At 35.7% G+C, this 13,491-nt stretch overlaps 2 protein-coding genes across 4 annotated transcripts in view; one reads left to right on the top strand and one right to left on the bottom strand.

Annotated features, from left to right (window-relative positions):
* The window catches only part of LOC115215760 (N-terminal EF-hand calcium-binding protein 1-like), a 113,480-nt gene extending 101,456 nt beyond the window's left edge, over positions 1–12,024 (bottom strand). For both annotated transcript variants that reach the window (XM_029785060.2, XM_029785068.2), the window contains exon 1: positions 11,875–12,024. In XM_029785060.2, coding sequence (XP_029640920.2) covers positions 11,875–12,009 — 135 coding nt within the window. In that variant the 5' untranslated portion in view covers positions 12,010–12,024. The remainder of the gene's footprint in view (positions 1–11,874) is intronic.
* A 59-nt stretch (positions 12,025–12,083) lies between these two features.
* The window catches only part of LOC115219747 (MORN repeat-containing protein 1-like), a 96,338-nt gene continuing 94,930 nt past the window's right edge, over positions 12,084–13,491 (top strand). For both annotated transcript variants that reach the window (XM_036501250.1, XM_029789988.2), the window contains exon 1: positions 12,084–12,256. In XM_036501250.1, coding sequence (XP_036357143.1) covers positions 12,115–12,256 — 142 coding nt within the window. In that variant the 5' untranslated portion in view covers positions 12,084–12,114. The remainder of the gene's footprint in view (positions 12,257–13,491) is intronic.

Here is a 13,491-nt window from a genome sequence, read left to right as displayed (position 1 = left end):
AATATACATATATATCATCATCATCATTGTTTAACGTCCACTTTCCATGCTAGGATGGGTTGGATGGTTTGACCGTGGGCTGGCAAACCAGATGGCTGCGCCAGGCTCCAGTCTTGATCTGGCAGAGTTTCTACAGCTCGATGCCCTTCCTAACGCCAACCACACCGAGAGTGTAGTGGGTGCTTTTACGTGCCACCGGCATGGGGGCCAGTCAGGCGGTACTGGCAATGACCTCGCTCGAATTTTTTTTTTACACATGCCAACAGCACAGGTACCAGTAAAGCAATGCTGGTAACAATCCTGCTCAAATATTTTATATATATATATATATATATATATATATATATATATATAATACATGCCAGACTCTTCAACAGCACTACCCTACCAGTGCTCTTATATGCAAGTGAGATATGGGCTACCACAAAGAGGAGAGAGTATTAATTGGCTGCACCACAAAGGACTATGTAAAGATCCTAGCTAGGAATATCATTGCAAGAGCATATCTGAAATGTGATAATTCCAGAACAGAGTGGAGTGAACGATGTGATTTGCAGAATACTGAAAGCATAAGTTGCGCAAGGCTAGACAGGTTGTAAGGACAACCAGTGGACCAGCACAGTTGCCAAGTGGTATCCAAGAGATTGAAAAAGGCTACATGGACGACCTCTATGATGATTGGAAGATGATTTAGTTAAATAATTTGGGCCAACATGGAAAAGAATAGCACAATCAAGAAAGACCTGAATGCACTTTTGGAGAAGAGGTGGCTTTATTCCAGGGACCTGCAGAAGTGCCTTCCTATGCACAAGATACATGGCTCTCTTGTGTTTATATAAAAGTGAGTGGGAATTTCTGTGAAAAAGATGTGTAAAGAAACACACACACACACAGGGATTCTTTTCAGTTTTTGCCTACTAAATTCACTCACAACAGTTTGGTCAGCCCAGGTCTATAGTTGAAGACACCCAAGTGAGACTGAACCTAAAACATATGGCTAGGAAACAAACTTGTTAACAACACAGCCGATCAACATTTGAAATCCATGTTCCCTGCTGGCATGGGTTGGATGGTTTGACAGGATCCAATGAGCCCAGGGGCTGCAATGTGCTCCAAGTCAGTTTTGGCATGGTTTCTATGGTTGGATATCCTTCTTGATGCCAATCACTTTACAGTGTATACTGGGTGCTTTTTCTATGCCACCAGCACTAGTGGGGTTGCCAAGTAACTTTCAAGACAAGAAAGAACAAGTAAAGGGGAAAAAAAGGGGGAAAAGCCCTCTTGATTAAGTAGGTGGGGACTATAAGTATTAAGCAAAGAGGTGACTTTATGCCAAGGACCTGCAAAAGTGTCTTGCTATGCAGAAGATATATGGCTCTCTTGTATGTTTATAAAAGTGAGTGGGAGTATCTGCAAAAAAGATAAGATGGTATATTCTTTTGTTCTTTTGCTTGTTTCAGTCATCTGACTGCAGCCATGCTGAAGTACCACCTTGAAGGGTGCTTTAGTCAAGCAAATCAACCCCAGGACTTATTTCTTACACATAGTACATTTTCTATCAGTTTATTCTGTCAAACTGCTAAGTCACAGGGGTGTAAACACACCAACACTGGTTGTCAAGCAGTGATGGGGGGGAGGCAAACAGACACAAAGACACACACACACATAAATATATGACAGAATTCTTTCAGTTACTGTCTACCAAATCCACTCACAAGGCTTTGGCCGGCCCAAGGCTATTGTAGAAGACACTTGCCCAAGGTGCTACACAGTGGGACTTAACCCAGGACCATGTGGTTGACAAGCAAGCTTCTTACCACACAGCATTAAAAAATATGCATGCATGTATGTATGTATGATTGTATGTATCATCTAATAATATAAGACAAATATTTCTCAAAACTATTTAGTTCTAACATGATACTAATCAATGAATGCTAGATATTAAGAAAAATTTTTTAAACTTGCATAAGGAAAACAAAATTAATTAATTTTATGAAATTTGATGTTTATTGACTTAGAAGATAATTTTAACAAAATATTCTTCAACAAGATTACTTGAAAGCAATTTTCTTCAGTCTATCTTCAAAATGATAAAAATGTTGAATAATTCATTGTAAAAGCCATAAAACTATCTGTAATAAATGGTCCAAAAATGAAGGGTGTAAACAAATAAAAGGAGAAAGAAGCAAAGGATTTGTTGAGGAGAATCAAAGAAAACCACAACATAATATAACTCCCCTAAAATTCCAGAAAGGAAGGAGTAGAGGTATTGCAGGGTATCTTGAAGAGGGAGAGCGCCAAAGATGACATTGGAGCTTGATGCAATCATCTGTTTCACCAGCCCCTTTGAACTGTCCAACCCATGCCAGCATTGGAATCAGCTAGATGATGACAATGAAGACAAGGATAAAAGATGGAAATTTGACTAACCTGAACTTTATATTTTAGCAGTAGTTCTGATCAATAAATCTTTCAGCAACCCATTTGTTAAATCCCAAACTGAACTGAACAGAACACTGTGAGACAGGGAATTTATCTATTAAAGAACTATAATCTATAGGTAAATATCTTTGAGTTGCAACTTGTTTTTCTCCCTAAAAGTTAAAGTAAAGAATTCTCTAAAATGTTAGGTTTTGACCAAGCAGACATATTTTTGAGTTGCTCAAAGTAAAATTAACTCTGCAGATACGTTTGGAATCACTCAGTAAAATTCTGGCTGAGATGACTGATTTGAAATGTCTTTCCAATATTCCTGCAAAATAAATCTTTGATACACCCTTTCAGGAAGTAACTGCAGTTAAGAGAAAACCTAACAGGTATTAACAAATCTTACTGCACAGAACTGACAAAAAAAAAGTAGCATCATAAGAAACATAGCAATGATCTTTTGAAATTTCTCAGCTGATATTCAAAATATTCTTCAGAATTACCTCTGCTTCATCTACTGCTGTGTGTGTGTCTGTATGCATGTTTCTGTTTGTTTTTTGGGGGGGTTTTGGGGTTTTTTGTATGTTTTTTTGGGGGGGGGGGGGGCACTATTTAATTCTGTAACATTTTTATCTCTTTTGAAAAACTATTAACAATGCTAGAATACAGAAATGTATTTATATTTTCAGAAGTAATACAAGTTATGCAGCAGAATATATAATGCTGTTTACATTACAGTGATATCCAATACAAGTGATTACAAGACTGGCAGAACTATCACAGAAGACAGATTAATGGCAAATATTAGGATATATGTAGGTAACATGAATACAGCAGGATAATGCAAAGACAGGTCTTCATACACACAGCAGAATGTTATGAAAAGGAAATGTCACTTGGCAAAAAATAAAAGTCTGAAGCAAAACTATAAATTAATATTAATAGATATTTAGATTTTTGTACATTTTATACTGAATTAGATTACTTTTATTTAGTTTCAATGCTTTTTTATAAAGATGGTCTCAAGTTTCCTTCCTGTTAAGAAAAAAAAATATTAAAAAATTCTACTAGGGTTAATCTGCAACCTAGACTAGCCAAAAGTGTATTGATGATAGATTTGACAGCAAGAAGCAACAGTGTATGACAGCAGAATTCTGGTTACAAGGTTGTAAAATAATAGAATAAACAGCACATTCAATGATAAATATTTGTTGACATAATACTGTTATACTTAAATGACATTCCACTGAACATTAATAAAACAAGCAAAAAGCAACACAAGTACATTAAAAATGTGAATTAAAATGCTTTTCTTGCCCAATTATTATTTTTTTTAATACAGAATTATAAGGTATCAACAAAACATGTGCTTGGGAGCAGGAAATGTTTCTAAAAATATATTTTTAAAAATTGGAACTGGAGCAAATAAGTCTTTGAGTGGTAAATGGAAATAGAAGTTAAAGTGTAAAATAAACTGATTGAAAAGTTTCTCTTTTGTAAAGCTTTCACTTTTGCCAACATTATTTCATTTGTATATACATGTATCAAGTTAATGAGGGAATCTCCGTTTGGTGTCTCAGCATGCTAAAAAATGTAGCAAAGTAGCTCTAAAATGACACCTCACCATCTTAAAAAAAGGATACAGTTGATAATGTGATCTTAAATACACAATACAAACCAACATACAAAAGATGATTGGTCATAGCATGGCTGTGTGGTCAAAAATTTGTTTGCCATCCACATGATTTCTGGTTTAATCCCACTGTATATCACTTTGAGTATCTTCTACAGCCCCAGATCAAGCAAAAGCTTTGAGAGTGAATTTGGAAGAGAGGAACTGAATGAAGTCCATTATATATAAATGTACCTTAATTTGGCTTCTCTTTTCCTCAATTAAAATTATTGCTATCCTCTTTGTGAGGAATAACGACATACCTATTTGACCTTGGATTAGCAAATTGTTCCTTTAATAACTAACCAAAGTATAACTAATCATTCTTCAGTTAATCAAAAAGAATAACACTGCAATTTAAACGCTTTACTAGCCAGGTTACTGCATGAAGTGCTTTTGAGGTGATCACCTAGATTTTACTTATCCCCTACATATACATGTGTGTGTGTGCACACGTGTGTAATGCGACCCTCCCTCTAACTCAATGATCATACCCTCCAGTATTCACTCCTCAACCCGACCCAATCTCTAGTCATCATCTACTCTCTCCAAACATTCTTACAATCACTAGCCATCCACCTTTCTTGTTCTTTTGACCCCAGCACCCCACCCTCCTGACATCTCATCACCACTCTCTTTATCTCTCTTTCCAGCACAACTTTGATTAATCTCACCCACTCTTGTATCATGCAAGTAGCCATGTATCTCCTCTACAGCAAGAAACTTGTTCCAGTACTATCTTTGTGCTTCAACCTCTCATGAAGTTGCCTCCCTCTTCACCGTAGTGTCATTCAGTTGAAGGAAATCTTAATTCTGCAAGCCACATGATAACCTCACTAGTACTGATGCTATGAAAAAAAGCACCCTGTACACTCTGTAAAGTAATTGGCATTATGAAGTGCACCCAGCCACAGAAACAAAGCCAAAGCAGACACTGGAGCACAACAGTCTTCCAATCTATTGAATCCTGTCAAAGTTTCCAATTCATGCCAGCATGGAAGACAGACATAAAAAGATAATGAAGATCATAGATAGAGAGACAGATAGACAAGTAAATAAACTGGTGTAGGTGCAGAAAAGGCTGTGTGGTTAATATATTCACTTCCTAAGTATGTGTTTCAGACCCATAAGGATCATTTAGATTCAGTGCAGGCCTGCACTGAAACAATCATTGATGCTGAAGTTAGATCCACTGAATAATCTTATAAGAAAGCTTATTGAGAACATGTACACAAATGTTTATTTTAAAGTACATTTGTTTTTGCTAGGTTGTTTTATTAAATTACTAAATACTAGCTGAAAGACCACTCTTTGGCAGTTTTCTGTTGGTCACTAAATGATATTTACACATCTGATTCCCAGTTTGTGTAAGGTTTCTGATATACTACATCTAACTTTCTTTTATACCCTTTATTCATCTAACAGTAATTCTCAACCAGGATCCACATGATATAAGATTTTGTTACTAAAGTTTATGTGCAATAAATTGGTTATACTTCTCCAATATACAAAACATTTGTTATAGAATTCCTATTAATATTTAATTATAAAAATATAATGGGAGTTTTTCAAATATCAAATGGCTTTGAGGGTTCACCCAAGTAAAATAGGCACTAAAGAGGTCCATAGGTAAAGAATGGTTGAGAACCACTGATCCAAAAGTACTAACACAATAAAATAAATTTAGGGCATAACTACAGATCTATGTTCCCTTGACTTACTTTCTTCATATATTTCAGAAAAAAATGGATATTTTTGAAAGAAACTTTCAACAAATGTTTCAGATGGTATACTTTACAACTATATCAGAACTGCAGTAAAAATCTTTTTGAAGTGGAGGCAGAGTTATCAGATAATTCACATGCTCTAAATTTGTTTCCTCTTAACTTTAAAAAAAATTCATATTTTTTTAATGAAATCTTCTACAAAATCTTTCAGATGGTATAGATTTACAATTAAATTGGAAGTTAATGCAGAAAGAAATTTGGGAAGCAGAGACAGATATTTCAAGCATCTCAACTTTGTTCGATTATACAGTCTGTATTGCTTTGTGGGTTTAAGTTCAGTACCATTGCACTACCTCATTTTGGGGCTGACCAAAGCCTTACATATATATATGTATATAAGTATGTGTTTGTGTCACATCATGTGATAATTATAAATGAGGTGTTCCTCATTTTCAATCTTCAGTGAAAAACATGTTGGTGACAAGAAAGACCTCCAATCACAGAAAATCTGCCTCAACAAATTGTCCAATCCATGCAAGCATGGAAAAGTGGATATTAAAATAATGATAGATTGATATGTATGTACACACATACAATCATCATTTTAACATCCATTTTCCATGTTGGCTTGGGCTTAACAGTCTGACAGAAGGCAGCAAGGCCAGAAGCTACACCATGTTCCACTATCTGTTTTAGTATGGTTTCCACAGCTAGATGCCTTTCCTAACACCAACCACTTTACAGAGTATACTGAGTGCATTTTACATGGCACCATCACCAAAACTTCTTAGAAGGCACCAGCACCAGAGCTTTTTATGTAGTACCAGCACCAACAGTGTCTTGAGATTGGCCTTCAATATTTCATCCCATGTCTTCCTCTTTCACGCATTAACAAATTGGCATTTGTTTATGCAACTGTCAACATCCATATGAACCACATGACCAATCCAGTGCAGTCTTCTCACTTGCACATGGCATCTAGTTCCTCTCATGCCTAATTTCTCTCTCAATACACTACCACATGTACACTGACATTGCACATCCAGCAGAGCATACTAGCTTCATTCTTCTGTAGTTTTCTCATGTCCTCTGCATTCAGGGCTCATTTCTCATTACCATGTAGCATTACTATTCATGCATATGCATCATACAAACTTTTTTTCACTTGAGAGAGAGACCTTTGGTCGCCAACAGGCATAAAAGCTCTCTGAGTTATCCCCATCCTATTCTTATTCTAGCAATTACATTTTCAGTACATCTTCCTCCACAGCTAATTAGGTCACCTAGGTAACAGAAATTATCTACTACTTCTAGAGAGCCTCAGGGCATTTGAGGAAATCAATATCCCCTCTATCTGTAAACTTTATGGCTCCTGAACATATTCCACATACAAACACTACTTTCTCTATTAACCTTCCTATTATTCCACTACACCCCTTGTGTATGCATAGCTTGCATGGAATACACTAAATGGAATTCCTACCTACACCTTTTGTACATACCAAGCAAAGTCATTTACATGAAGTGGATCGAGTCCTGTCCAATTTCTTACTTACTAGGACCTTGGTCTTTACTAAGTTAATATGAAGGCCCTTTGATTTCAGATTTTGTTTCCACACTTAGATTTTTTTTTATAAATCTGTTACAGCTTCTGCCATGAGAGCAAGATCATCAGGATATAGTAGTTCTCTTGGGGTTTCAATCTTAACTTCTTGTTATGGCCTGGAGGACCAAGATGAATAGGAAAGTGCTGAGGACTGAGCCTTGGTGAACATCTGCCTGTACATTAAATTCATTCCTGTATTGATGGCTAACTCATACCTTACTAACAGTAGCCCTGTACATGGCCTGTACTGCTTTCACAAGCCATTCATTTACCTCAAGCTTCTTCAGAGACCACTATATCACAAAGTGTGGTGCCCTGTCGAAAGCTTTCTCCAGATCAGCAAATGCCAAGTGCATCAACTTATTCTTAGCAAAAAACTTCTCTTGCAGTTGCCTGACAATGAAAATAGCATCAGTAGTGCTTCTCCACAGCACAAAGCTATACTGCATTTCATCTAATCAAATTCTGTTCTTAATTAATTGGGCTCTACCTCCCTCATGACCTAATCCAGTAATCTGATGCCTTTATAATTTTTTCTAAGGCATTTCCTTTCCCATTGTAGCAGCTGACTATGAAGTTGCTACATGAGTCAATGGGGATTACACTTTCCTGAATAACCTGATTAATTATATGGGTAACTAGACCAAATCCCACTCTACCAGATTTTAAGCATTTCAGCAGCATAAATCACCATTTTAATGTCCACTTTTCCATGCTTGTATGGGATGGACAGAATTTGTTGAGGCAGATTTCCTATGACTGAATGTCCTTCTGTTTGCCAACCTTCACTTGTTTCCAGGTTAGTTAATATTTCCCCATAGCCAAACATGTTTTCACAAAAGACTGGACATTAAGGACACTGCTTGTATGACAGTGACACTCATTTACAACTATCATACATCAAGGCAAGGAGACACATATACACACATATGCATATGTGTGTGTACTGATAAATATCCATATATTGAAATGTGTGTGAAACAACATATATATTCACAGGAATATATATCGAATATATAATAGATGTATATATGAATGTATATCTGTTTGTGTAAGAATCTAAAATGGTTTAGCATGGACTGAATTGTTAACATTCTCAATATAAGCAAATAATAAGATAAAAATACTGCCAGCTAATTAATAAGCTCTTACGTGGTCACTCAGATGCTAGAAATAACTAAATCACTCTTAAGTTACACCATATAGTCATCAAATACTATAATTGAAAAAATCCTTTAAGGATATGTTCCTTGCTGGGGACGCCGCTGCAAATAGATCTGCTCAATCACTGCTGACATGGAATTATATAACAATGAGGGGGCAGTATATATATGAATAGGTGTAGGTGTATTAATCAAATATTTGTGTGAATGTATACATACTTTTTTCTGTCTTGTTAGTATATAATTTGTTTTTGATCTTTATTGGCTGATATTATTTCGTATTGATTTTTTTTTTTTCCTTTTGCAGATCTTACTTCTTTAATAGAAACGCAATCGAACTAGAAACCGGGGAAAAAAGAACCAAAGAATATATTAGGATTTTCAAGGAAGAAAATTCCACAAATTTCCTCTAAAATGCTGAACTGGTAAACGAAACGGGAATGTCGCGTTTTGTGTAATTGGTACAACTTAGTTGCCAATTTCATTGCACCTGTTTAGATATAATGCTAGGTAACTAACTACACATGGCTGTTGCCAGATTTCGATCGTGGAGCGATTCTCAACAATAAAAAGAAAAAAAAGATTCCATCATTAGCCGTCTAAACACAAAACTATATCGAATGTTAAATAATGTGAATGTTACTGAGGGGGTGGGGCCGTCCGAAACTGTCGAACGCCCACTGATTGCGGGGATGTGAAGTGCATCTGTTTAACTGTCGGTGAGAATGCTTTGTTCATGTGTGACTGAAAGCATGTGTTCGCATGTGAGTTTATACCTTTGCGCATCGGTGCATGTATTACATTCAAATATGCAGTTCATTGCGTGTGCACATTCTTCTAAGTGTTTTGGGAAATGGAACAATAAAAAATTAAAGCTTAAACATATTCAGAAATATGGGGGAAAAGTATCATTTTAAGCAATGTGCACCTATAAATAGACAATGTATGAAGATGCGATCTTTTGGATGTATGTCAGAATGTATACATGAGATTTTTCTTTTCTTTTTTTTTTCTGAAAGTCCTTATGATATTAATATCTTTCTCAGATATGAATAAACATTTTATGAAAAATGAAGATCGAAAGTTGTCACAGCTTTCTTGCCAACACACTGTAGTATATATATACATATTTGTTTCTGAACTACAGTATCACATTCAAGAACTGAGATTTTACATCGTCGTTATATAAGTATATATATTTGTGAGTGTATGTAAATTAAAACACCGTTACACGAAACTCGGCGTGAAGAATGTTTTTAAATGCCATAATTTAACACTACATCATGAGAGTACTTTTTCCTTACGGTTGTGTGAGTGTGCAACACACATATTTATATAAAAACGTGTGTGTGTACACTGTTTAACGTTCACACACACGCACACAAACAATTTTCTTTATACGTTTCAGCCCAAAGGTTGTGGCCATGCTGGAACACCGCCAGTAAAAATAAATACCGTTGACTCGGCTGGGAAACGATACATATATAAGAGGTATTTATATCCTCGAAATAATTACTTTATATATATATATATATATATATATATATAGTGAAGTCCCAATCAACTTGATCTTCTAAATGGATTCGACATTATAGTTGTGCGTTACAGCAACACAAAATGTTCAATAGTTACTCTTAAAAGTACTTTGAAAATAACTTTTTTTTAATGTGTGATCGCGCGAGTGCATGTAAGTAACGAAAAGTAACTTAAATCGATAGGACCAACAAACAACAAGTGATTTTTTTTAAGTAACTGTCAACAGCAAAATCTTATAAAATGACAGTTCTAAAAACTGTACAATTCACAAAATAAAGTTTTCTATTACTGTCTACAATAGTTGTTCATTCGAATATATTCACCAAGTCATTATTATCAATGTGTTTTTTTTTTTTCTGGTTGACAAATTTTAACTAGCTTACACAACACAAAAGAAAACGAACGATATATTGAAGTATGACAACTTTGAAAGGAGTTATCTGCTAATAACAGTTTGACAACTTTAACGGGTTTCATGTTATTTAACGAAACAGAGGAAATTGGATCGCAAAGTGCGTCGATGACCCGGTTCCGATACTCATTCGAAATTGCTAACATTGACATCCATAACGGATATCATCACAACTATCCACTTAAACAGCTATGTTTTTGGGGGTTTTTTTTTTGTTTCTTTTACTCCGAAATACACAGAAATTGATGAGGTAGTAATTTTTTTAGGACTGTTCCATCTCTGCATTCCTTTTTCATTTCAAGCGTGAAGTCATTCCACTTGTCTTTACTAACGTCATTGGAAAATGCATGAATTCATATCTTCCACTTACTCTTATCCATCCGGGATTCAATGAGTACGGTTAATTTCATTGACGAGTTTCTCTGCCCATGAAAAGTTAAACCGTGATTTTTGCCTCAACTTTTGTGTCAGGCCTAATTTAGCGTAAGTGCGTGAATGAAATTTGCTTATGATATACAAAACCAGTTTTTCTAGAAGACGTTGAAAGCGTTTTCATAGCCCAAAAAAAATTTAGCGGGCGCTAGCGCACCCCACTGTTCTAGGGCCTAGCAAAATTTTTTTTATTTTTTTCCTTTTCCCACCCCCACGTTAGTACAGTGAAAATAAAATACAAAAGTTAATTCGCTAAACTTAGTTATGTTCAGTTATTTATTAGATTTATCAAAATAGAATATATATTCCCGCTACAAATTCTATAAAAATAACGAGTTCTTTTATAGGGGTACTTAGTATGCAGAGAGAGAGTGAGAGAATGCAACAGGAATTTTTGTCCAGTGTTACGTCCAGATTCCAAATGAATACAAGAAAGAGATCAAAAGAAAAATGTGATTTATAATTCTTTTTTATCAAGGAAATTAGTTACATAAGTTAAATAAAATAGTTGCAACTGGTTATCGAACCGGGTCGCTGACACGCTTCACCGGGAATCGCAAAACAGTAAAATATTATCTAAATAGAGAGGGGAAAAATCCTTAAATTTGTACATGAGATGAGAAGGTATTTGTGTGATGTCTCGGTATTTTTCAAAAAGCTTTACCAACATAACTGGAATGAAATGGATACAGTTGGGGATCGAAACCGGCTCGCTGATTTATATTTTATTTATTCATTATTTGTTCTTTTTACCAAAATAACAACATAAACAGACTTCGCATTCCGCATTATAAATACCTATTCCATATATGAAAACATGCTCATATTCTGAACGTCAAAAGAAGAATAACAAACACTGAAGGGGACACTAAAGACATATAAAATTCATAACTTACATCCAAAAATATAGCCATTCCCTTTTCTGTGTTTTGTTCCGCCATCTTCAGCTTTGCGGTTCGATGTTTGTTGAAAGGGATGAAACGAGAATTGGGTGGAGCTACACGAGACCGCGCTGCTAGTTCGGTTACCATTGACAACCGATTTGACAACTGAAGTTTGGTAAGCTGCCGTCACATGGTTTTTTGTCGATGTCGGTGGCGACAGTAGTGATACTTTAAGTGTCTTGTACACGGTTAATGCTGTTGAAGATGGCAGTGGAGATGGATTGCTCAAAGCAAAAAGAAACTACTCGTGTTTCTTTGACGTTGAACAGTGAAGACGTTAATGATATATATACGGAAAAATATGAAGGAGAACAAAAGAAAGCGTTAAGAAACGGTAAGATCACTAACTATAACCAGGCAATCTTTATAATAGGATTTTGTCCTACGATAAAGACTGTAAGAAGTTGGTTTGGTTGAGACTAGATTTAACTGCTACACCGTCAGATCGAATGACGAACTAAGTGGTTTCCATTCCTGGAAATCTTTAGAGAACTGTAAAGCAGTGGATAGGGTGTTAGTAAGGGTGTTATGAGTTAGAATCATTTGAGTTTCAGACACGCTGTTGCAGTATCTCGTCAGTACAATAGGTGTGAATGCGTGTAATACGTGGTGGCATTCAAAATGAATTAAGACAGTTATGTCTAGTTGTGCTATTGTTATATACAACACCCTTTTCTTTATTTTCTCCGTTTGTCAACAGGAGGGCTTGACTTCAACATTGCAGACCAAGATATACTGCCTCTTTTGCTTGCAGCTTTGAACTGCAACTCTCTTCATGATATATGCAGTGCAATTCTAATCTATGTATGCTGTGGCGTACTGTCAATAAATACTATAAGGCCCAGTGCACTGCTTTGCCCTGGGGACAAATAATGCTGCTAAGACAGCCCTAGGTGTATATGTTTACATGAAAGAAGGATTGGTTTGGTTTCACTATTCCTAGTAACACCTTTAGCAATGCAAGGGCAAGATCAAGTCACCAGACTTTTGTTATTGGGATCAGTTCTACTTTAGGAGACTTCTACTATAAAAATAAACAATCAGAACTTTTAGGCGCGACTTACTGGATTGTTATACTGACCACATTGTACTATTTAGTTTGCTACCCTGCCAAGTTTTGTCTGTCTAGAGCAGTGGTTCTCAACCAGGGTCTATATGGCACCTGAGAGTCCATATAAGATTTTGAGGGGCCCACACTACAATACAGTATTTTAAGTGACCTTGAAAAATTTTATTTTAGATGTATGTATTGATATACATTTCAAGAAACAGCTAGGTTTCTTTCTCTAACATTTTACACAGTTCAACCTACACGAGTTAATGTGTGAAAACCAAAATAGGAATTTTGAAAGGAGTTTCTATAAAACTAAGTTTTTAAGCATCAAATGGCTGTTGGGGTCCACCAGAATAAAATAGTAAACAAAAGGGTCCATAGATAAAAAATGGTCAAGAACTCCTGATCTAGAGAGTTTAGTGGTGTATGAGGTGGAGATAGTCAAGATGGAGTGTATTGATTCATGACAACTTAAAATTTTGGGGATTCTACATTCATTCTTTTAATTCACTGTT

This window comes from Octopus sinensis, linkage group LG1 (genome assembly GCF_006345805.1).
Source record: "Octopus sinensis linkage group LG1, ASM634580v1, whole genome shotgun sequence".
Lineage (NCBI taxonomy): Eukaryota > Metazoa > Mollusca > Cephalopoda > Octopoda > Octopodidae > Octopus > Octopus sinensis.
Note: the sequence above shows the minus strand (reverse complement) of the source record. Positions and strands in the feature narration are given on the sequence as shown.